This window comes from Miscanthus floridulus, chromosome 4 (genome assembly GCF_019320115.1).
Source record: "Miscanthus floridulus cultivar M001 chromosome 4, ASM1932011v1, whole genome shotgun sequence".
NCBI lineage: Eukaryota > Viridiplantae > Streptophyta > Magnoliopsida > Poales > Poaceae > Miscanthus > Miscanthus floridulus.
The window spans coordinates 17,264,781-17,287,033 of NC_089583.1; the positions used below are offsets into that span (position 1 = coordinate 17,264,781).

At 41.7% G+C, this 22,253-nt stretch overlaps 1 protein-coding gene across 1 annotated transcript; it reads left to right on the plus strand.

Moving 5' to 3' along the window:
• Positions 1-730: 730 nt before the first annotated feature.
• LOC136548136 (uncharacterized) lies at positions 731-2,014 on the plus strand. Its single transcript, XM_066539760.1, has one exon. It carries the CDS (start codon positions 731-733, stop codon positions 2,012-2,014), a length of 1,284 nt encoding a protein of 427 aa, XP_066395857.1.
• The last annotated feature ends 20,239 nt before the right edge of the window (positions 2,015-22,253 follow it).

Below are 22,253 nucleotides of genomic sequence, written 5' to 3' on the forward strand. Positions count from 1 at the left end.
ATCTTGTTGCCTAGAATTTTTTTTTCTTGGTCTAAGCCTAGCCTAAAATATTTATTTTGGCTATTAATTTACAATGTAAAATGCATGGATGGCTCATCTAGGCTTGGACCGGATCCCAAAAATCAGATCAAACTCATTCAGTGAGACAGTGACAGATAGGATTTTTTCCGATCCAAAACAGCCAGACCTTTTTTCGGATTGGCTTAGCCCATAAAATGCTCATGGGCTGCATAGGGCCCACTAAAAAGTAGAGCCGGAAAGCATGGACTCCGCGTTCTCACTGCGTACAATTGTCGTCTGTGTTCTGTCTTCTTCACTATTGGCAAGCTTTCACTACTCCTGCGTGTCCTGCCAGCCTGCCTGCACCTGTCTCGATCTCCAGTAGGGTTTTTTGTAACTGATGATGAATTGCTAACCTGGCTCGCTCGGCAATTTTCTGCCCTTTTCAAATCGCACTAGCCGTTGCGATTACAGGAGCGGTGGCTGAAAATTTCATCTATAAATGCTCCAGATCATCGATCTCCTCCTTCCCACAACCCCCATTCCCACCGACGCCAGGCACCAGGGCAGCGAGCGAGCGAGCGATCGATCTCCGTCGTCTCCGGCAGCGGCAGGTACGCGCTCCACCGTACCATAGTTACTCTACGTACCCTACGCTCATCATCGTCCCCCGAAATCCTAACCGCCTTTCCGGAATTCTAATCCTCCTTCCATTCTCGCAGCGAGCGTCATGGAGAACAACGGCCGGCTCCTCCCCAACGACGCTCTCGTGGAGGAGGTCCCCGCCTTGAAGCCCCTGTGTGGCCGCTCCAAGTTCGTCGTCTCCACAGCCCGGCGCGAGATCCTTGGCGGCGCCCTCCACCGCACGGAGCTGCCCCCGACCCTACAGGGTTTCTTCTACGGCGACGGCATCCACGACGAGGAAGACTACCTGCCTTGCAAGAACTACGGGCGGTTCTCCAGGCTACCTGGGACGACGACGTCCGTCGACCCTTCCTTGTCGTTCCTGAGCAAGGCGCTGCCCGGGAACCGGCACATCTTCCTCGTGGACGCCTGCAACGGCCTCCTCCTCCTGGGCCACATGCCTGACAGTTACTTCTGGCCGGAGTTCGTCGTGTGTAACCCAGCAACGCAGCAGTGGGTGGCTGTGCCCAGCTGCGTCGACTGGGTCGACATGGACGACGACGGCGATCTCCGCAATGACCCGAGGATGTTCACCTTGCAGACCCACATCTCCCTGCTCTTCGATCCGGCCGTCTCCTCCCATTTCCAGGTGCTCATCTTCTGGAACTGGCACCTCATCGATGACGACCAGGGGACGACGACGGTGCACGCCTACTCGTCGGAGACTGGGGTGTGGAGGAACAGCGAGAGTGACTGGAGCCCAGAAGAAAGGCGAGGGCCATTGGAGGTGTGGCGCCGTCAGATCAGCTTCGACAATTTCATCCTTCAAGGATCCCCCGGCGCCTTCGTCAACAGCATGCTGTACCTGAACCTAGCGTGGTGCAAAATGATACTCCAGGTGGACACGGAAGGGAAGACACGAGGCATGTTCCCTGCGCCGCCGGTTCAGGCAGACGCCGGCAACAATGTGCTCTTTGTCGGACGGTCGCAAGGGCGCCTGCACTGCATCGTCGAACGTCCTCGACAGCTCCCAGATCAGCGATTGAATCGTCGTTATCGCAAGAAATGGAGGAGTCATGAACTGTCAATCTGGGTTCTTGGGGACATGGATAGGCTAGAATGGGTGTCCAAGCACAAGGTGAGCCGTCGGCAGCTGTTTGGGAGCAGGACCAGGATGCATGACTACCGTTTGGTCACCATGCATCCAGATTGCAACATGGTTTTCTTTCATCTGCGGCGCGGGGATGATCATCCAATGATATCATATGACTTCGACCGTCGGGAAGTTCAAGTTGTGGAGACATATAAACATCACCCTACATATAAGATTATTCCTTTTGCTCCATACTTGTCTGAGTTATTTCTCGGAGTCCTTGGTGCTCACAAATGAGCACTGCTGCAAGAAATGATGCACTGCTTGGGGAATATATACTCGTCTGGATGTTCAGTAAGAGTTTCATCTTCCAATAAAGTATGGACTTTGGAGAATCTACCTAGTAAGAGTTTAGCTTTGCTTAAAGCAAAGCCTATTTAGAAGTTCATGTAAGGTATAACGTCTCAATGAATGTAGCGCTCCCAGGTTACCAAAGAATCCTACAATCTGTGCCCGTTTCCTGGATTACAATCATATATATATAATAGTTTATTTAGTGTTTTTAACTTTGGTTTACTCTCTTCTTTCCTCTCTGTGTTTATACTTGTGCTGAGGCAACACATATGCAAGCTAGTTTCACATCGTTTTGAACTTTTGCCTACAATATATGACATGGCATGGAAAAGTTTCACAACAGAAAATTCTATGGCATCTACCTAAAATGACGCCTTCGAGTATATATATGCTTATGAAATAGCTGTAACATGTTGAATATTGTTGCTTGTTCTTACAGTAGCTTTGTCCATTGCACTTGTACCATATTCGACTACAGGCCGGCCATTGGTTCTTTTTGTTACAGGGTGCAACCATTGGTTAGCCTAGTACTTGGAAGTACTTAGAGCAGTTCTGGTGTATGAATCGAACCGACATACAGAGTTCGCTTCTGTGTTTGATGGTCTGCTACCTCTATTGTGAGTGGGTCCTAGCTCCAGTTAAATATCATTTTTTTCTCTAGTTAAATATCTCTTCCCATCTCCTATATATTCTCTCGTCTCCCAACTAGTATTATTTTATCCCCATGGTTTTAGTTTGGAATACACTGGAGCTACTCTTAGTGTATACAAGTCAGCAATAAGTCGATACTCTATAGTACTTCAATATGTGTTACTTACGAGGAGTTTGAGCAGAAACTTGAGAAACACAAGAATTCATGATTAAACTCCAAATGGTGCATGTCTTTCATTAAGGCAATGTTGGCATATTTCTGAATGAAATAACAATTCATGTTAATAATAATATTCTTTTTTCGATGTCAGTCTCCACTATAATCTTTAACTAAACAAAACATGAAATTTTAGATTCCCGGATCTCCTTTGTTGAACTTTGTTCTACTATAAAGGTAATAATAACCTGTTGGTATACCCTATGGTGGATTGCTATTATATTAGTGCTTAGTATTTCTTCTATCTATTTTCTCTCACTTTGTATTTGACTGGGTAATTGACTATACTCGGCACCATATATATATATTATTGAAAATGTTTTGATTCTATACCTAGCCATATGACAAGAATCTTAGGTAAGCGAGCCTATGCATATTAATTATTATTTCATATGTTGCCTATTTCTCAAAGTCACACAGCGTGTTGCAGGCATTCAAAAAAGTGCACTGACAGTGTGCGTGATCCAAATATTTGGATCAACTAACAACTTGCTTACTTCATTAGATTTGTGATATGTTGTATTTGTGCTTGGATTTATACATCGTCATGATTTTGTGTCTCAAAAGTAATACACCATACCGACGCGGTTGACAAATGCAATAACAGATAAATTTATGAATGCAGTTGCCCAAGTTGCAAAAAAAAAATGATGCTTTTTGGCTTTCAAGTTATTATATGCTTTAAATACTAAATTTGTGTACCAAGAATGATAATAATCATGAATACTGCCTTTCTCATGGTACCATTAATGAGTAATTAGTCTTGTGAGTTTTTTGTTGTCTCAATCCTGCATATGTTTATTTATTAGTCTTGTGAGTTTTTCGACTGTATATATGTCATAAATAATGCATGCTACGATAAGGTTTGAACTGAAGACTTACATTAACATCAAAAGTAGCATAGTTTATTTTATTGCTTTTTTGCATTGGGTCTACTTTTTTATAACAACATTAGGTCTACTTTAGCAGCCCCGGAAACCGTCTCTTTGTCGAGTGTTTTTATGTTTGCCGAGTGCATTTCCTCGGACACTCGGCAAACAAGCTCTTTGCCGAGTGCTGCGAAAAAAACACTCGGCAAAATAATTGCACTCGGTAAACAAACTCTTTGCCGAGTGCTGAAAAAAAAAACACTCGGCAAAGAAGTAAGTTTGCCGAGTGTGTTTTTTTGGCACTCGACAAAGAAGTAATTAAGTTTTTCAAAGTACATCGGAACAAATTTATTTTATAACAACATTAGGTCTACTTTGGCAGCCCTGCAAAAGACAGCTATACTTGTTTTATTTTCACTAATATAAACAGATGCCTTGATTTCATATTAAAGTAACTTTTGTGTGTATTTTTCTTTCTTTTTTATAATGAATCTTAGCGCATACGACTCTGGTGGAACTGTACAATTCCATCGTTCGATCAGGATGGACCTCTGTCCGTTGAAATGGCTTGAAGAATTCTGTCAAAGCTCCCCTCTACTAAAGTTCAGCTAGAGAGACCTGATACAGTAGTAGTTTTTTTTTCTATCACACAAAATGTTTGCGCGTTTTTGTATTAAGGTAGTGATAAAGTTTAATCCAACACGCCTTAGCGGCGCCCTAGGGGGTTAGAAGAGTTTTACATGGATGCTCAGACTCTCCCTGGTGTACTGAAAGTTAAACTACTACATTGGACACCGATCAACCCGAAATGCGGCGCCGGCTAGGAGGCCTATAGCCGGGCTGCCGAGCGGCGCTGGCGCCGCTTGCGTGCACCCACGTCGCCGTCTGGTGAGAACAACTCACGAAGCGCCTGCATGTTACCGGGATCGCCGCTGTAGATTTCATCGTACGCCTTTATGGCCGACGTGGACAGAGAGGACATCCCGCTGGTTAGTCCTAGACGCTTAAGACATTAGACATTAGTAGTTGCGAAATGGTAATTTTTCCTCTCCTCTAAAGTAGTAGTTTCATATACACCCGAAGAACAACCTACATTATATACTTAGCAATAGCGAATTGTATTTTGTTAGAGTAAACAATAGTTAGGCCTGTGCTAGTCCGCACAACGACTTATATTCTGTTTTGCAGAAATCATCATTACTACGTCTAGCTTGGACAATTTGATTTGTCATGCGTAACACACGATCTGCTTTGAAACATTTGGATATTCCATTTAGACACTGTATGAAATTCAGAGTTTGATTCGCTGTGGTTATACATAGGGATGAAAACGGTACAGATATTTTCCGGCCGTATTCGAAACCGAATCCGTTTAGAGGGGTTGAGATCTGTCCGTATCCGAGTCCGGATATCCAACATCCGATACCGTATCCCTATCCGAATACTCAAATCGCATATTTATGATGTCGATATCCAATCGTATCATATCCGACATAGTTGACACTATCCGTATTCGAATCCGAATCCAGACAGAAATATGAAAACAAATGTAATATCGGTGATATACGTCCGTATCCGATCCGTTTTCATCCCTACTTATATATACATAAGGAAACATACTTCCTGTATGAGGAACTTTTACAAACTTCACTGTTAGAAATATACTACATTCTAGTTAGTCCATTTTGGCTTTTTCCTAGGTTAAATAATTTCACTAGCTTTGACCAAAATTTTAGAAAATATATTAAAATCTACATGTTCAAATAAATATTGCACTCTCAAAAATAGCTTGATGCCACAAGCGTTGGTGCATTTTTCTACAAACTTGCATCGGTGAAAGTTAAAGAAGTTTGACTTAAGACATAACTAAAGTGAATAATAATTTGGAACATAATTAAGGAGTATTCATTTGGGGCATTTCCTATTTTTTCTTAATTATTTGATATATAATTTCATGCAGACTCTAGTCAATGATTTTAGTTGGTTTCAAACGTCATTCATGGTACACATTGTCATATGCTATTTGCAGGAAAATCAGTGACATATGACTAGACTTGGGCACAGAAGGTTTCTGGGAGATCTGTGTCCACGCATTCAATTAGCGTGGATGGCAGCTACCTTGTTCTGTAAATGGATGAAATACACTACTTATCTTCCTCATTCTTAGTTCTGTGTTTATGTTTATATGCCTTTACCCCTGTAGTGTCAGAGCAACTCTCAGACTATTACTTGGAACATAATACAACCTAATGTCTTTGCTACAATAATCTAATAATGGAGCTCCATTTGACAGGATAACTTTTTATTCAAGATGCAAGGTACCCAATCTTATTCACACGAACACGTCTATTGCCAAATTATCAGTGCTGAGACGACATCTTTTTGTAGCTTCCTCTACACATCCACAGGGAGGAGAGTAAAAATTCTACAAGTACGTAAAGGCATCCTATTTAAGTCAGGCTGGTACATTTGTTCAGAACTTGTGTTCTAAAAGAAAACATACTTCACGGAGCACTTGTGTTTAGTAGCAATTTTAGGGAGTTTTGGACCAACAAGTGTGCAATATTTAGTCAATTAGAGGATATGTTCATAGATTTGAAGCTTCGTTATTGGAAAATATATAACAGTAAATATTAGACATCAAAGCCTGCTTGTGTCCTCATTTGAGCAGGGTCATTGGGGGAATTTCTTATTGTTTCTTAATTATTTGATATATATAATTTCATACAGACTCTAGTCAATGATTTTAGTTGGTTTCAAACGTCATTCATGGTACACATTGTCATATGATATTTCCTGGAAACAAATAAACCACTCAGCAATCAATTTTTGACACAATCATTGTTGGCAACAATAACCATTGGATTTAATTAGATCATCAACACTGAGCTCCTTCTTCATGGGTTGTAATTTCAGAAATATAAATATTAGAAGTTCATGATTTTCTTAGAACCCAAGCTAATAAAAAATTCTTAATTTTACTCTATCTTTGTTCATTTTGTAACACAACATCCATATAGAGACTTCGGTGTATATATAGTACTCTCTCTATCCATTGTGATAAACGTAACTTCGGTAGCGAATTACTCTATATGATTTTTTTCAATCTATATATTAATAGTATTTCTCCATCTGCATTGCACCAAAAAAAACAATGTCTCATTTGGATTTCAAAAAAAAATACGTGGTGTTTAGTATAGACCTAGAGCTACGAGGTCCAGGACCAACTTAGCAACACTTGTATCCTCCTAACAATCATTTTCTAGATCAATGTCAGTGGCTACATCGATCACCATGCTTCTCTTTTTTTTGTGCATCCGTATTTAGCTATGTTTCTGTTTTTATGTTTACAGCAAAAAAGCATTTGAACTGCAAGTTTGGACTCTCCAATGCACTTAGGGTGAGGGAACTTATACATTAATCAAATGATGTTGCCTTTTTATTTTAGGACCACTTAGTATTACTGATGGAAGAGACGATTGGTATATGGAATAGAGAAGCCACTATAGGGGTATATTGGGTTTAGTTTCTTCCATGTTGTAACAGTGGGTAATTTAGAAACATATTTAGGGACACTTTACCTTTTATTTTCTTTTATTTACATGGTAATTTCTAGGCCTCAACAAATCTTGGGCACTTGGCTTAACTTTTTAGTAATGGTAGCACTAGATAGTACAAAATTTGTTTATTGCATGCATGGTGTTCGGGTTAATTTCATTTTTCTTCTAATATAATGCTCATGGTGGTTAATTTGTAAACATGTATATAAACTCTTTGGTATTGGTACTATAATTACCAGATTGCTATTGGACCGCCACCCTATATAGTAGACCAATACTACCGTTTTTACATAATGGAATAAGGTTCTGGCTTGAACCTGTTTGAGAAAAGGCATCCATCTACGATACAAAGAAGTAGTCAGCACTGCCATGACCAAAACCACTTGTCAAAACTGAAAACAAAGACACCACAATAATAGTAAATGTTAGAAATCATAGAGTAATTCTAAGAATAAAAGGCCATCCATTGGAGGACAAAACTCAACATATAGATGTGGTGTTTACTCGTTTCCATACTTTTACATAGATTATATTTACTGTATGCATTATATGCCTGGTGGATCATATTACAATGAAGAACACAGTGAAGGAAGAGACCATTAAGTGATATGCTGAGGTGAAGATGTGATCACTAGATCAGTGAAGGTGACAAAGTTGAAAAAGGCATATGCACAATGCTACCGGAGGATACACTAATGAAGATTGAAGGCCGTCGTATCCCACCATATCATAAGGTGATGATTAGTAGTGGAATTGATATAACATCTGGTGATGTTGGTCACCTGGTCCTAGTATTAGTGGTAGAAAATCAACGATCAGATGTCCAATTGGATGATTCGGTGAGGGGTTCAAGGGCCACAATATCATTTGATGTGACACACAAAATGTTGGAAAATATTTCCAATGGCTAGCTGTAGTGGATGTGTGACATATATGGGTTCCTACTCACCTGAGTAGGAGTGCCCTGATGCTGCTACAAGCAAGAGCAAGTGATCCTATGCTCCATCCACCCTCTCAATTGCATATTGATCACATCCAAGGCATAAAATAGGATATAGTGTTCATCTGTGTAAGAGAGACCTTCTAGTAGAGAGTTTGAGTGACTGGTCTTGTGTGTCCTTATAGCCTTTCTAAGCCAATACACTTGACGTCTTGGTGACCTTCCAGCAACATCGACACTCCGATTTTGGTATGAGGCAAAGGTGATTTGGTGTGGCGGGGATGAAGCTTTGTAGTGGACGGCACCAAGACGACCGAAACGGGCGGCAATGGTACGGTGAGCCTTTGTAGCTTGTAGCAATTGCATTAGTTGCGCAAGCTTTTATGGCAAGCTCAACGCTGTAATAAGTGAAAAATAACCTTGTCTCGGAGAGTTTATCCTCTTTTGACTTGCTCTTTACTTACCATATTTAAGGTTCCGCTTTTGTGCTTGACTTGTGTGGCCTTTATTACCTTTTCTAGATTGGCATAGTCTAGTTAGGATTGGCTCAATGTTGCAAAACTATTTGTGTGTTGAGTATAAGTAGAACACACTAGGAAAACCTAAGGTGCACATCATGTTAGCTAGTTTATGTACGTATTGTAATCGGACTCTGTATTCATCATTGCTAGCTAGAAACGAATTGTCCTAACTCGTATGAGTATGGGTCATGAGTCCGGGTCACATACGGGACACAGGGAAACTCTCCACTATTTGGATAGTTAGGGGAGATGGACGAAAAAATAGGTGGAGAGAAATTTTGCCTCTTTAATATTAGGTATAGATATAGATGTCCTTTTACAAAGAATATTGTACTTTGTGATTTTGTTTTATCTTTTCCAATCACTAGTCCGGGATTTCCAGGTGCACTAAAAATTGCCAAAGTTGATAATGAAATATTGTTGGCAACCAACCATGAAGTAAACTTTCCATGGTGGTTCAGGATCAAGGTCATGGCACTCACGAGCAAAGAGATCGACGCCCTAGTTGCGCCCACAGACCCAGTGGGCAGGATCAAGCAGTGCATCAAGGAGCAGGAGAGCACCCGCCTGCACATCAGCAGCCATACCCAGCGTGACATAGCTCATTGACGGCAAGACCTTGCAGGAGAGCAACATCTAGCCCGGTTGTGTTCTCCACATCATCCTTGCTCCAAGAGGATGTGGTTGTAATAACTGTTAGATTTAATATGGGCTTGGCCTATATTTTATTTAATTAAATCAAATAAATCCTTGGTCCACATTTAATGTTATGGTGTAATATAGTTTTAGTCATGTATGGAATTTTGACTATATGTTGACTCAATTTATATAGGTGGACTTACGCCGCGCCACCCCACGACCTGATGTGGTGCAGGATGGGCTTGATTTTGCCACTGGGGATGATTATGGAGGATTGGCACCAGTGTCAGTTACATGCGTGAGCATGACAGGCATGGGCCATGCCATTCCACGACATGATGTGGTGCGGGCTAGGCTTGGTGTTGCCACTCAGGATGATTGATGGAGGATTGACATTGGTGTTAGTTTAACGGAGTAATGGAGGAGTAATTGCAGGAGTTTTGTTTCTATCCGTAACTCTCCGTGTCCGTAACTCCTGTAGTAACGGACGAGTAATCACCAAAGTTTCTGTTTTCTGTCCGTAACTCTCTGCTTTTGTAACTCCCGTAACACCCTAGTGGTTACTCCTGTCGGCTTCCACCAGCTTGGTTTCCTAACCCTTTGGCATAAGGACTCCGACCTCACGCATACGAGATACAGAACACCGCTGCACCTTCTGTGTCAAGTTCTCCAAAGTTTCCCGGTACCGATCTTCTGTGTGCAGAGAGGATTAGAAGAGCAGACCTCTGGAACCACGTTCGCGTCTATAATACCTGCTCGGGTGTGTCGGACGATTAGGTTTTTGAGGGCGTCTACATGTGACTGCTCGTTGTCGATCGACGATGACATCTTCCCGGTGACCAGTAGCAGACTTCTTCATAGTGGACGTTCATGAGACTGCACTGCGTATAGCATCCTGCATTGACTATGGTCCGTGACTTCGAGCAACGTACTATGTCGACTAGTATACATGTAGCCATCGGTGCCTTGAGCATTGGTCCCTCTACAGGGTACAACTCTGTTATCACAGTACTGTGAGGTTAGTATGTTAGTCTTGTTTTCGGTTGCTATTTTTGCCAGTAGTAATAGTTCACACATGTACATATTTGTCATCACAAATTTGGTATGTTTTTTTATTAAATTATTAAACATGAAGATGCCTAAATTTCCAACAATAAGTTGTTTTAATTTGCTACATTTAAGGTGATGACTATATTGTCACATAACTTAGGGTCTGTTTGGATGCATACGTCAAATTGTTAGCCAGCTAATTCTTAGCCTAGCTACTTTCTCCAAACAAAATAAATCAACGTTTAGAGTTGCTCTGAGTCAAATTATTTAAGTTAACCAAATTTATAAAAGAATAGCATGAATATTTATGAGACTCAATTAGTATCACTACATACACAATGACATATATTTTCATAATATAGTTATTTGGTGACGTAGATGTTGTTACTCTTCTCATATAAAGTTGGCCAAACTCAAGATAGTTTGACATAGGTGACTCCAAGAGTTGATTTACTATGGGATATAGGGAGTATACTTCGTTGTTATGATAACAGAAAATGACAAACAACCAAAAAAAATTATCATGAGAGCTAGCTGTAGATTATCCATATTTTGTGCTTTGTGCAATAGGACTAAGAAATTTGTCATATCCAACAGGAAAATGGATTCTACAGTAGTTCAAGGAAACAACAAATTGAGAATGCCTTTGATCAAAAGTTGATTTCAAATAAAACTCATAATGAAATATTAAGCCCTTCGCTTAGTAAAAAGTTTTCAAAGAATAATCACTACTAGAAAATAGACATTTCATCCCGCCTCTATTTTAGCCTTTAGTCCCGGTATTTTTGTGTTCGGGACTAAAGGGACTATTAGTCCTGGTTGTATCCTCAAACAAGGATACAAAGTTCCTGCCCTAAGTGTGTGGCGACGGCAGGCAACAATTAGTCCCGGTTATAGCCCAGAACCAGGACTAAAGGTTATCCTTTAGTCCCGGCTGGACCTTCCAACCGGGAATAAATCTTTACTCCTGGCTTGAGGCTCTAGCCGGGCCTAAAGGATGACCTTTAGTCCCGGCTCTGGACTATAACCAGGATAAAATCTTTCTTGATAAAATAATATAGTCGCGCTGGACAAAAAAATGGGGCAGCCAGGCATTGAACCCACGACCTCATAGCCAAGGTCCAAACCGCAGCGCACTAGCTAGCCATCTGAACTAAGTCACTTTCTGGACAAGAAAGCACCCAAACATTTATTTAATAAGAGAAAAGACCCTTTAATTGATTATATTCTTTTGTTAACTATACTTTGAATTTTTTGGTCCATGTGCTTTCTAGTGCCTGATTGATCTCATAATTTTTATCAGGGTTTCAAATGCCCAGTGTGAAGCCACCACCAAGTTCGAGATTTTTCTGAATTGGTTTGGTAAATTTTTCACTTTAATTGAATTTCCACGCGACTTCACCGATTAATTATACGTTGAACTGAGTCCACCCCTGAAAAGATCCGGAATGGTGCCAAACTTTGCCAAATGGTCTCTTGTGCCCTAGGAGACAAATATTTGTGGAGGTTGATGCAAAATTATATTGTTTTGAATATGTAATTCGAAGTATTTCGTCTCACGCGGCACAAAGAAAAATGTAATAATAAAAATAATTATCAGAAAAACCTAAGATCTTGTGTGGGGCCATATTTTGGGTGTAAATGACTGCCAAAAAATTTTTAAGCCATTTTGACATAGGTGGAGTCAACGTGCTTCACAGAGGTATATAGAACCTTTCGTCAAACCCTATCTATACACCTAGGTTCTGTGGGATTCTCAGGTCCATATGCTTTCTAGTGCCGGATTGGGCTGAAACTTTTTCTCAAGACTTCAAATGCCTTATGTGTAGCCACCACCAAGTTTGAGATTTTTCTGAGGTGGTTTGGTACTTTTTTCACTTTAATTGAATTTTCGCACGAATTCACCGATTAATTATACATTGAACTGGGTCCACCCCCTAAATGATCCAGAATGGTGCCAAACTTTGCCAAATAGTCTATTGTGCCCTAGGAGACAAATATATTTGGAGGTTGATGCAAAATTATATTGTTTTCAATATGTAATTCACCGTATTTCGTCTCACGCGGCACAAAGAAAAATGTAATAATAAAAATAATTATCAAAAAAATCTCAGATCTTGTGTGGGGCCATATTTTGGGTGTAAATGATTGCCAAAAAAATTTCAAGCCATTTCGACATAGGCGGAGTCGACATGCTTCACAGAGGTATATAGAACCTTTAGTCGAACCCTATTTATACACCTAGGTTCCCTGGGACTCTGAAGTCTATTTGCTTTCTAGTGCCAGATTGGTCTCAAACTTTTTCTCAAGACTACAAATGCCCTGTGTGTAGCCACCACCAAGTTTGAGATTTTTCTGAGGTGGTTTGGTACTTTTTTAACTTTAATTGAATTTTCGCTCGAACTCACCGATTAATTATACAATGATTAATAAAGAACCTACAGATTTACGTTACAATTACGTGAAAACTAATTTCCTGTCGAAAACCAATAAATTTAATAATTTCAATTAAAGTCTACATTTTTGCATTAACGAAAATAGTGAGTATTAGTTGCATTATGTTCAACATTTATAATAAAAAACACAATAGTTTAGGTCACATATTTTTTTGTGTGCAGTAAATGAAAATAAAGTTTATTACTTTTTCTAAAAAATTTTATGCCTAGTATTGAATTTATTGCGCAAATAATAAGACTTAAACATTTAAATACAAAATATATATAAAATAAACTGATCTGCTTAAAAGTTGGCGGAAAATGAAAATATAGCCCACCTTTAGTCCTGGCTCCTGCCACCAGCTGGGACTAAAGGTAGGCTGCATTTGGCGGCCCGCCAAAAAATCCTTTAGTCCTGACTCCTTCCAACAGCCGGGACTAAAGGTCCCCCCTTTAGTCACGGCTGGTGGCAGGAGCCGGGACTAAAGGTGCTTTAGTCCCGGACGGTGGATGGAGCCGGGACTAAAGGTCCCTCTCCTATATACCGCCGCCTCCCTTCTCTCTTCCTCCTCATCGATCGTCTTCGTCTTCAGTGCGTCCCCAGAGCTCCGCCGTCGCCGATTCGCCTCCCCGGCCACCCCCGACGCCGCCTTCCTCACCGGAGGGCACCCCAAGGCTCGCCCACCTCGCCGGAGTAGCCCCGACGCCGCGCCCCTCACCGAGGATCCCCCGTCCGCCCCCAACGCTGCGCGCATGCCACGCCGCCGCCGATTTCGCCTTCCTAGCCACCTCCGACGCTGCCTTCCTCACAGGAGGGCACCCCGACGCCCGCCCACCTCGCCGGAGTAGCCCCGACGCCGCGCCCCTCAAGGAGGAGCCCCTGGCTGCCCCCGACGCCGCGCACGCGCCACGCCGCCGCCGATTTCGCTTTCCCGAGCCACCCCGGCCCGACGCCGCGCCTTCTTCCTCACCGGAGGGCATCCTGACGCCCACCCACACTTCGCCGGAGTAGCCCCGATGACGCCGCGCCCGGCCAGGAGCCCCCGTGCCTCGATCTAGCGCCGCTGTCCACCACCGCCCGTCGCCAACACTCCATTAATTCTAAACCGCCGGTATATATATATATTATATTTATTATATTTATTCTATTTATGAATTATATTGACAAAATGTGTATTAATGTATATATGTATGAAATTATATATGTATGAAATGTGTGTATATATATATCAATTAATGTATATATGTATGAAATTATGTATGTATGAAATGTGTGTATATATATCAATTAATGTATATATGTATGAAATTAATGTGTGTATATATATATATATATATCAATTAATGTATACATGTATAATTTTTCCTTAGGAAAAAAAATCAATTGTGTTATATTCTGATACCATGTGGCCTATACCCTAAACCCTAAACCACCCTAAACCCTAAACCCCAACCAACATGGAAAGCAGAAACGGAGGCCAATATCAAGATGTTCTTAGAGAAGCAACGTGACAAGAAATGTATACTCTTCCCCTACAACTTCAGGTAAGTGTTCATAATGTCGACGATCGTGTATCCATATATATATGTTCACTTTACCTGTAGCTAATTAATGAGTATTAATGGACATGGCAGTGAACATTGGATATTGACGGAACTCGATCTAGAGAAAGGTCTTCTAGGCATCTGGGACTCGATGAGAAAAGAGCAAAAAGAGTTCCAAGAGATGATAGATATTATCAGAGGTAATTGCAGTCTCACTAGCAAAACTATTCCAGTCTCTATGCATGCAAATTAATGGTTCAAATATTTTTTATGTTATTTGGTAGTTGTTGGGAAAAGGTCTGTCAGGAGGTGCAATAATGGCCTATTCCAAGCTCCGAAGGGACTAGGCCATAGTTGGATTTAACACCACATTTACACATGATAGGAGGTGCTTTGTAGATTACCCTTTCTTTCTTCTTTTCCTTAACCCTCCGTGGTTCTTTCGGCCATTGGTTCTTAGGACCATACAACCATTCCTTGAAACGACACTTCGCCATTGAAAACACCTAAATAATGAGACATTAGTACATGAACACATATAGCTCAAGATTTGAACACATACACTTTGCACTTACTTCATGCTTGTTTGGACACACAAACTCCAACGTATTCTCAGGGTTTATCACAGCTCTATCTCCGCAATAGCACAGAGGAGGTTCCTCGAGTCGTCTAACTACGGTTAGGTGCTTCTCCTTAGCCGTCATTGGCGGAGGGTTAGGGGGGGTGGAACCCACCGCTTGAAGTGCTCACGTGGATGTCTCCCTCTAAACCAATCGTCGAAAAGGAGGTACCTAGGATCAAACTTGTCTGCACCGTCGATCCACTGAAAGAAAAAGCACCTCTCATGGTCCTACACAATGAGATTCCAATAAAATATTAGTAGCATACTTACACAAATAAAGAAAAAAGGATAGTGGAAACAATTTCTTACATTAAAACGACTGCATGTGTAGAAGCAACGCGCCGCTGTGTCCGGATGTTTCGATTGAAAAACATGGGCCGGGAAACCACAGTCACAGTTAGGGACAGGGAGGCCAGGAGGGACGGGGGCATCTTTGCTAGACGCGTCGGGGTATAATTCTCGAGGACGACCCCATTTTCGCCAAAACTCCTCCCGAAACATTTCTTGCATCTAACAAAATGGATGTAATTTAACAAACATAAATCAAAACATCACAAATAAATGTCAATGAGAACCATAACTACAATACAACCAATTTCGTTCTAAGAAACAAAAGCAGTTAACATTAAACCCTAAACCTAGGGTTTCCCATTTGATGCACAACAATGAACCCATAACATAACTACATGCGCCTAGGTTTGCTAGTTTTTTCCACGCCTTGCCATCATCCAACGGTTGTATAATATATATATTGAGGGATACAACGAAACCCTAAGTGATGACGATTCTTAGGTTGAAAAATCCAACTAATATATACCGAATCAATGCGAAAAAAAACTAGGAGGGGAGCGAGGATACCTTGCTCTCGAAGATCTACGGATCAAATCAAGGTTTTCAAGGTCCAATATGCCGATTCATGAGGTAGGGTGAAGTGGGGAGAGAAAAAACCCGAGAGGGAGGAGAAAGAAGAGGAACAACGCTCGGGCAGGAAGGTTGGGCCGGGGTTAAATGCAGGGAGCTCGGCGCCAGTCACTATGGCGCCAGTTCGGCGCCATAGATCTTGGCTCCGAGCTCGGCGCCAGAGTGACTGGTGCCGAGCTCCCTGTCATGTCATCCACTGTGCCCAGGAGCTCGGCGCCAGAGACGCTGGCGCCTACCTCGGCGCCAGCATCAATGGCGCCGAGCTAAGGGTCCATTTTCTGAATTCTTTCCGCCAGGGGTCTATTTGTGAGAAACTTTCAAAAAAGGGCTAAATTATAAAAAATTCGGCAACAGTCCTTGGCTGTCCCACTTCTTGCAATAACAAGAGGATATCTCAGGTGGGACTTCCTCTTCATGTCCTTCCACAACTCAATGCACAAGTACCTGAGACTGACTAAGGAAGAGCACATAGTTATTATCTGCACCTCAGGGATGATACATCGTGTGTTCCCATGTGGATCCACCTTCAATATCAGTTTCCTCTCCAAGATCAAGTAAACCATGCCATTGACAAAGTGGCCGAACACCCACAGAGGGGGGGGGGGGGGGGGGGGGGGGGGATTTTGACTGATCTTGTGAAGCCGCGATCTTTCCAATGACCCTTGCCTTTCTTCAATCCAGTGAGCTGCATTGTGACTACAAAGCCCATTTTCCAACAAGTAGGTGTGACTGATTGTCCTTTTCATGTGCACGCCAACAACATAGTCCCAGAAGAGAACCAGCAAAAAGTGGGAGGACATGACAAGGTCAAAAAGAGAACAAGTGTGCATGGTGAAAGTGATGATACTTGGGTCGTCATCGATCCAGGTGTAGCTCGAGACGCACGCATTGCTTCGTGGCCGGGTTGCACACGATGTAGCCAATCTCCAACGTGATTACAACATGACATCTTACTGAACAACTAGATGACTACTCCTCAAGTGATACTTATTTGTGAGACCGATCACAGCAAGAAAGAATTTGATATGTATGAAATAAACGAGTTGTATAATTGTATAGAGTTATGTATGCTCATAGTCATTTTGAAAAGTGTGGAAAACACAGTCATGTTGACAAAGTCATGTTTAAAAGTGTGGATATCACACACTAACCGAGTCATGTTGAAAAGTGTTGAGAGCACATACCGACTGATTCATGTTCAAAAGTGTGGAGACTACACACTAACAAAGTCATGTGATAATGTGTGGATAGTGCACACTTCCTGATGGTCAATATCATAGGACGCCAGTTGGAAATATGAGAAACTACATCCATTGCGAGAGCTAGCATATCTAAAGCTGCCTTACATGACTCTCCAAATAGCTTTGCACTGAGCAATGCTAACTCTGTATAGAAACCCATGTTTCTAGCAACTCCACATTTGGAAGATGATACTCTTCATGAACATATATATTAGCACTTGCCAAGTATCACTTATGGTACTCATTTGTGAGCACCGATGAGTCAGATAAAGAACTCCAATAAGTATAGAACATAAAGATTAATCTTCTCGCGCCATTCTGAAACATGTCGAGAGCACTCACTTCTAATAGTTTTCAAAATCTTGTGATATGATTTGAGCATCCTAGTTCTGAAAAATGCAATCTAGATGAATGGTTGCCACATGGTAGTCAACCTTTCCTATGCAACTCCTCTTTCGAAACAGCTGTAGTGAGCTCATCTAGTGCTTCAGGACCCATTATTGCGTGCCCAAGTCTTGAAGAACCCCCAGACTGATACTCCATGGCACCTCCATTCTTTAGTATAATGATGATGTGCTACCGTGGGAGTATGACAACTTTTATCACAATACATCACCTTCTTCGACGACGCAATAAAGTTCCCTTAGGAGTTGCCAACAAAGAGCACATGGTTGATATGTGCCCATAGTGTGAGTGATGAGTGATTATCAAGATGATAATCATCGGAGCTTTGGTTAAGTGTGTGTTGGACTAACCGATGCAAGAGTTGGTGTGTGCAACATGTCTCTTAATTAGCTATGGACGGGTAGGTGTTGTGCATGAGACAGACGATGACAATGGAGAAGGTCAAGTGAGGAGTTTGAGCGTGATAGATTGGGAGTTGTGAAGGGGGGACGCGAAGGCTTGGAACGAGGGACCGAGGGTCGGAGGATTGATCGTGGACGTCTAGCACTTGCTCACGTCAAGAAGCAAGTGTACATGTGAGGATGGTGGTGAATACGGTGTTGAATGAAGTCAAGACACAGGGATTGGACCAAGTCTAGTGTGTTTCTCCAAGATGTAACACTTGAAAAAAAAGACACATAAATATGACATATGCTTGGTTTTCTTCCAATCAACATCTCATCAGGGGTCTTCTTGAGTAGCCGGTGACAATAGAGTTGGTTAGACACATGACAAGCCATGCTGATGGCCTCAGGCTAACATCGGCAACAAGGTGCTCTTTATCGGTTGGTCGCAAGGGAGCCTACATTGCATCGACGAAGAAGGTCACCAACAATGCCCATGTCACCGGTTGAATCATTATCGAAAGAAATGGAGGAGCCATGGACTGTCCATCTGGGTTCTTAGGGACATGGTTACACAAGAATGTGTGTTCAAGCACAAGGTGAGCCATGGGCAGCTATTTGGGAACAGGATCAGCTGAGATGGCTTAGTTGACTACCGTGTGGTCACCATGCATCCAGATTGCAACATGGTTTTGTTTCATCTGTGGCATCGAGATGGCCATCCAATGATATCGTATGACTTCGACCATTAGCAAGTTTGTGTGTGGACACCTATAAACATCACACTACTAATAAGATTATTGTTTTTGTTCCATACTTGTCTGAGTTATTTCTCGGAGTCCTTGGTGCTCACAAATGAGCACTACTTGCAGCCACTACATGGGAATATATACTTGTCTAGATGTTCAGTAAGAGTTTCATCTCCCAATTAAGTATGGACTTTGGAGCATTGACCTAGTAAGAGTTTAGCTTTGCTTAAAGCAAAGCCTATTTAGAAATTCATGTAAGGCAACATTTCAACGAATGTAGCTCCCCGGGTTATTGCTCAAACTGTTACATTTTAGTTTTAAGACATTCACATGTAGCAAACAATGCTAAAATGTGTGCATGTTTTGTAGATTACAAATTTACAACCATCATATTTACATTTGGAATTTCTTTCTTAGCTTCTAGTATAGCGTTTATTTAATGTTTTTAACTGTGTGGTTTACTCTCTTCTTTCCTCTGTGTGTTGACAAGCCGTGTTGATGGCCTCAGGCTAACATCGGCAACAAGGTACCCTTTTTCGACTGGTCGTAAGGGCGCCTGCATTGCATCGTCGAAGTAGGTCATCGACAATGCCCATATGTCACCGGTTGAATCGTTATCGAAAGAAATGGAGTTGCCATGGACTGTCGATCTGGGTTCTTAGGGACATGGATACACAAGAATGTGTGTCCAAGCACAAGGTGAGCCGTGGGCAGCTATTTGGGAACAGGATTTGGAACTGAGATGGCTTAGCTGACTACCGTGTGGTCACCATGCATCCAGATTGCAAAATGTTTTTCTTTCATCTGCGGCACCGAGATGATCATCCAATGATATCGTATGACTTCGACCGTCAGCAAGTTTGTGTGTGGACACCTATAAACATCACAATACTGATAAGATTATTCTTTCTGTTCCATACTTGTCTGAGTTATTTCTCGAAGTCCTTGGTGCTCACAAATGAGAGCTACTACTAGGAGTGTTGCACCCACTACTTGGGGAATATACTTGTCTAGATGTTCAGAAAGAGTTTCATCTTCAATTAAGTATGGACTTTGAAGCATCGACCTAGTAAGAGTTTAGCTTTGCTTAAAGCAAAGCCTATTTAGATATTCATGTAAGGCAACGTTTCAACGAATGTAGCTCCCCGGGTTATTGCTCAAACTATTACATTTTAGTTTTAAGCCTTTCACATGTACCAAACAATGCTATAATATGCGCTTGTTTCCTGGATTACAAATTTACAACCATCATATTTATATTTGGAATTTCTTTCTTAGCTTCAAGCATACCATTTATTTAATGTTTTTAACTGTGTGGTTTACTCTCTTCTTTCCTCTGTGTGTCCACAAGCCGTCTTGATGGCCTTAGGCTAACATCGGCAACAAGGTGCTCTTTATCGCTGGTCGCAAGGGCGCCTGCATTGCATCATCGAAGAAGGTCACCAAAAATGCCCATGTCACCGGTTGAATCGTTATCGAAAGAAATGGAGGAGCCATGGGCTGTCGATCTGGGTTCTTAGGGACATGGTTACACAAGAATGTGTGTTCAAGGACAAGTTGAGCCGTGGGCAGCTATTTGGGAACAGGATCTGGAACTGAGATGGCTTAGCTGACTACCGTGTGGTCACCATGCATCCAGATTGCAAAATGTTTTTCTTTCATCTGCAGCACCAAGATGATCATCCAATGATATCGTATGACTTCGACCGACAGCAAGTTTGTGTGTGGACACCTATAAATTTCACAGTACTGATAAGATTATTCTTTCTGTTCCATACTTGTCTGAGTTATTTCTCGGAGTCCTTGCTGCTCACAAATGAGCACTACTACTAGGAGTGTTGCACCCACTACTTGGGGAATATATACTTGTCTAGATGTTCAGTAAGAGTTTCATCTTCCAATTAAGTATGGACTTTGGAGCATCGACCTAGTAAGAGTTTTGCTTTGCTTAAAGCAAAGCCTATTTAGAAATTCATGTAAGGCAATGTTTCAACGAATGTAGCTCCCTGGGTTATTGCTCAAACTGTTACATTTTAGTTTTAAGCCATTGACATGTACCGAGCAATGCTAAAATATGTGCCTGTTTCCTGGATTACAAATTTACAACCATCATATTTACATTTGGAATTTCTTTCTTAGCTTCAAGTATAGCGTTTATTTAATGTTTTTAACTGTGTGGTTTACTCTCTTCTTTCCTATGTGTGTTTATACTTATGCTGAGGCAACATGTGCAAGTTCCACATAGTTAATTTGAACTTTTGCCTACAATGATACATGGCAAGGATTTATCCACACCTGGACAACAAGCAGCTTGAATAACTGATGAGCAGTCAGATTTGATAATGGTTTTACTCCGTGTCCATTCCGTTGCCAGTCGCACCCCTTCTAAGCAAGCTAAAGCTTCAGCCTCCTCTGCATTCATCACATCAAAGAAGGCCTTCCAAGCACAAATTATAGCCACACCTGGACTGTACCGTATCACAATACCAATGCCTGCACGTCTAGTTTCTTGGTTAAAAGCTCAATCGACATTAACTTTCACTCATCCTTGATCATTAGGCTTCCATCTTTCTGATATAATTGCTGTGCTTTTCTTTTCTTTGTCATAGCTTAAATGTAAAATTGGACTAATTAAACTTATCTTGTTACTAATGTAAAAGCCTATTTGGTTACTAATTTTACTAGATTGTGACTAAGCCAATCTAAACATAGGCTTAGAACATATAATAGGTTCAGGTTTTGGATCATGCAAGCGCTACGCTGGCTCTGATATTTCTAGTTTAATGCATCTTAGTTTTGGAGTAGAGATTTTCCACATGAAGCATAGGTGGCGCTGGGATGACGCGTCTTCCCTTGCGGATCCACCTCGAGTACTAGTTTCCTCTCCAAGATCAATTAAAGCATGCCATTGACAAAAGGCGGTCGGCAACCCACAGAGGGGGGAATTTTGACTGATCTCGCAAAGCCGCCATCTTTCCAATGACCCTTGCCTTATTTCTCCAATCCAGTGATCAACGTTAGGACTTCGTTGAGTGAGTGAGTTGTTGTCCTTGTCATGCGTGCACCAACAACGTTGTCCTAGAAGAGAATCAGCTGAAAGTAGGAGAACACGACAGGGTTGAATGGAAGGGAGGTGTGCGTGGTCAAGGTGATGGTACTTGGGTCGTCGTCAATCCAGGTGCAACTGGGCACGCGTGCCCACTGCTCCATGGCTGGGTTGCACACGATGTAGCTGAACTCCTGTGTGGTGTAGTCAAGGTTTTCATTTTCGGAAATTAAAATTTATCGGGGGTCACAGATAAAGAGGATAAACGTGATATATCAGAAATATCGAACCAAATTCAAATAAAATACAATTTGAATTTAAGTAAATTTAAATAAATTTAAACAAAATTTGTACGAAAAAGATAGATATTTTCTTATCGGCACCTACG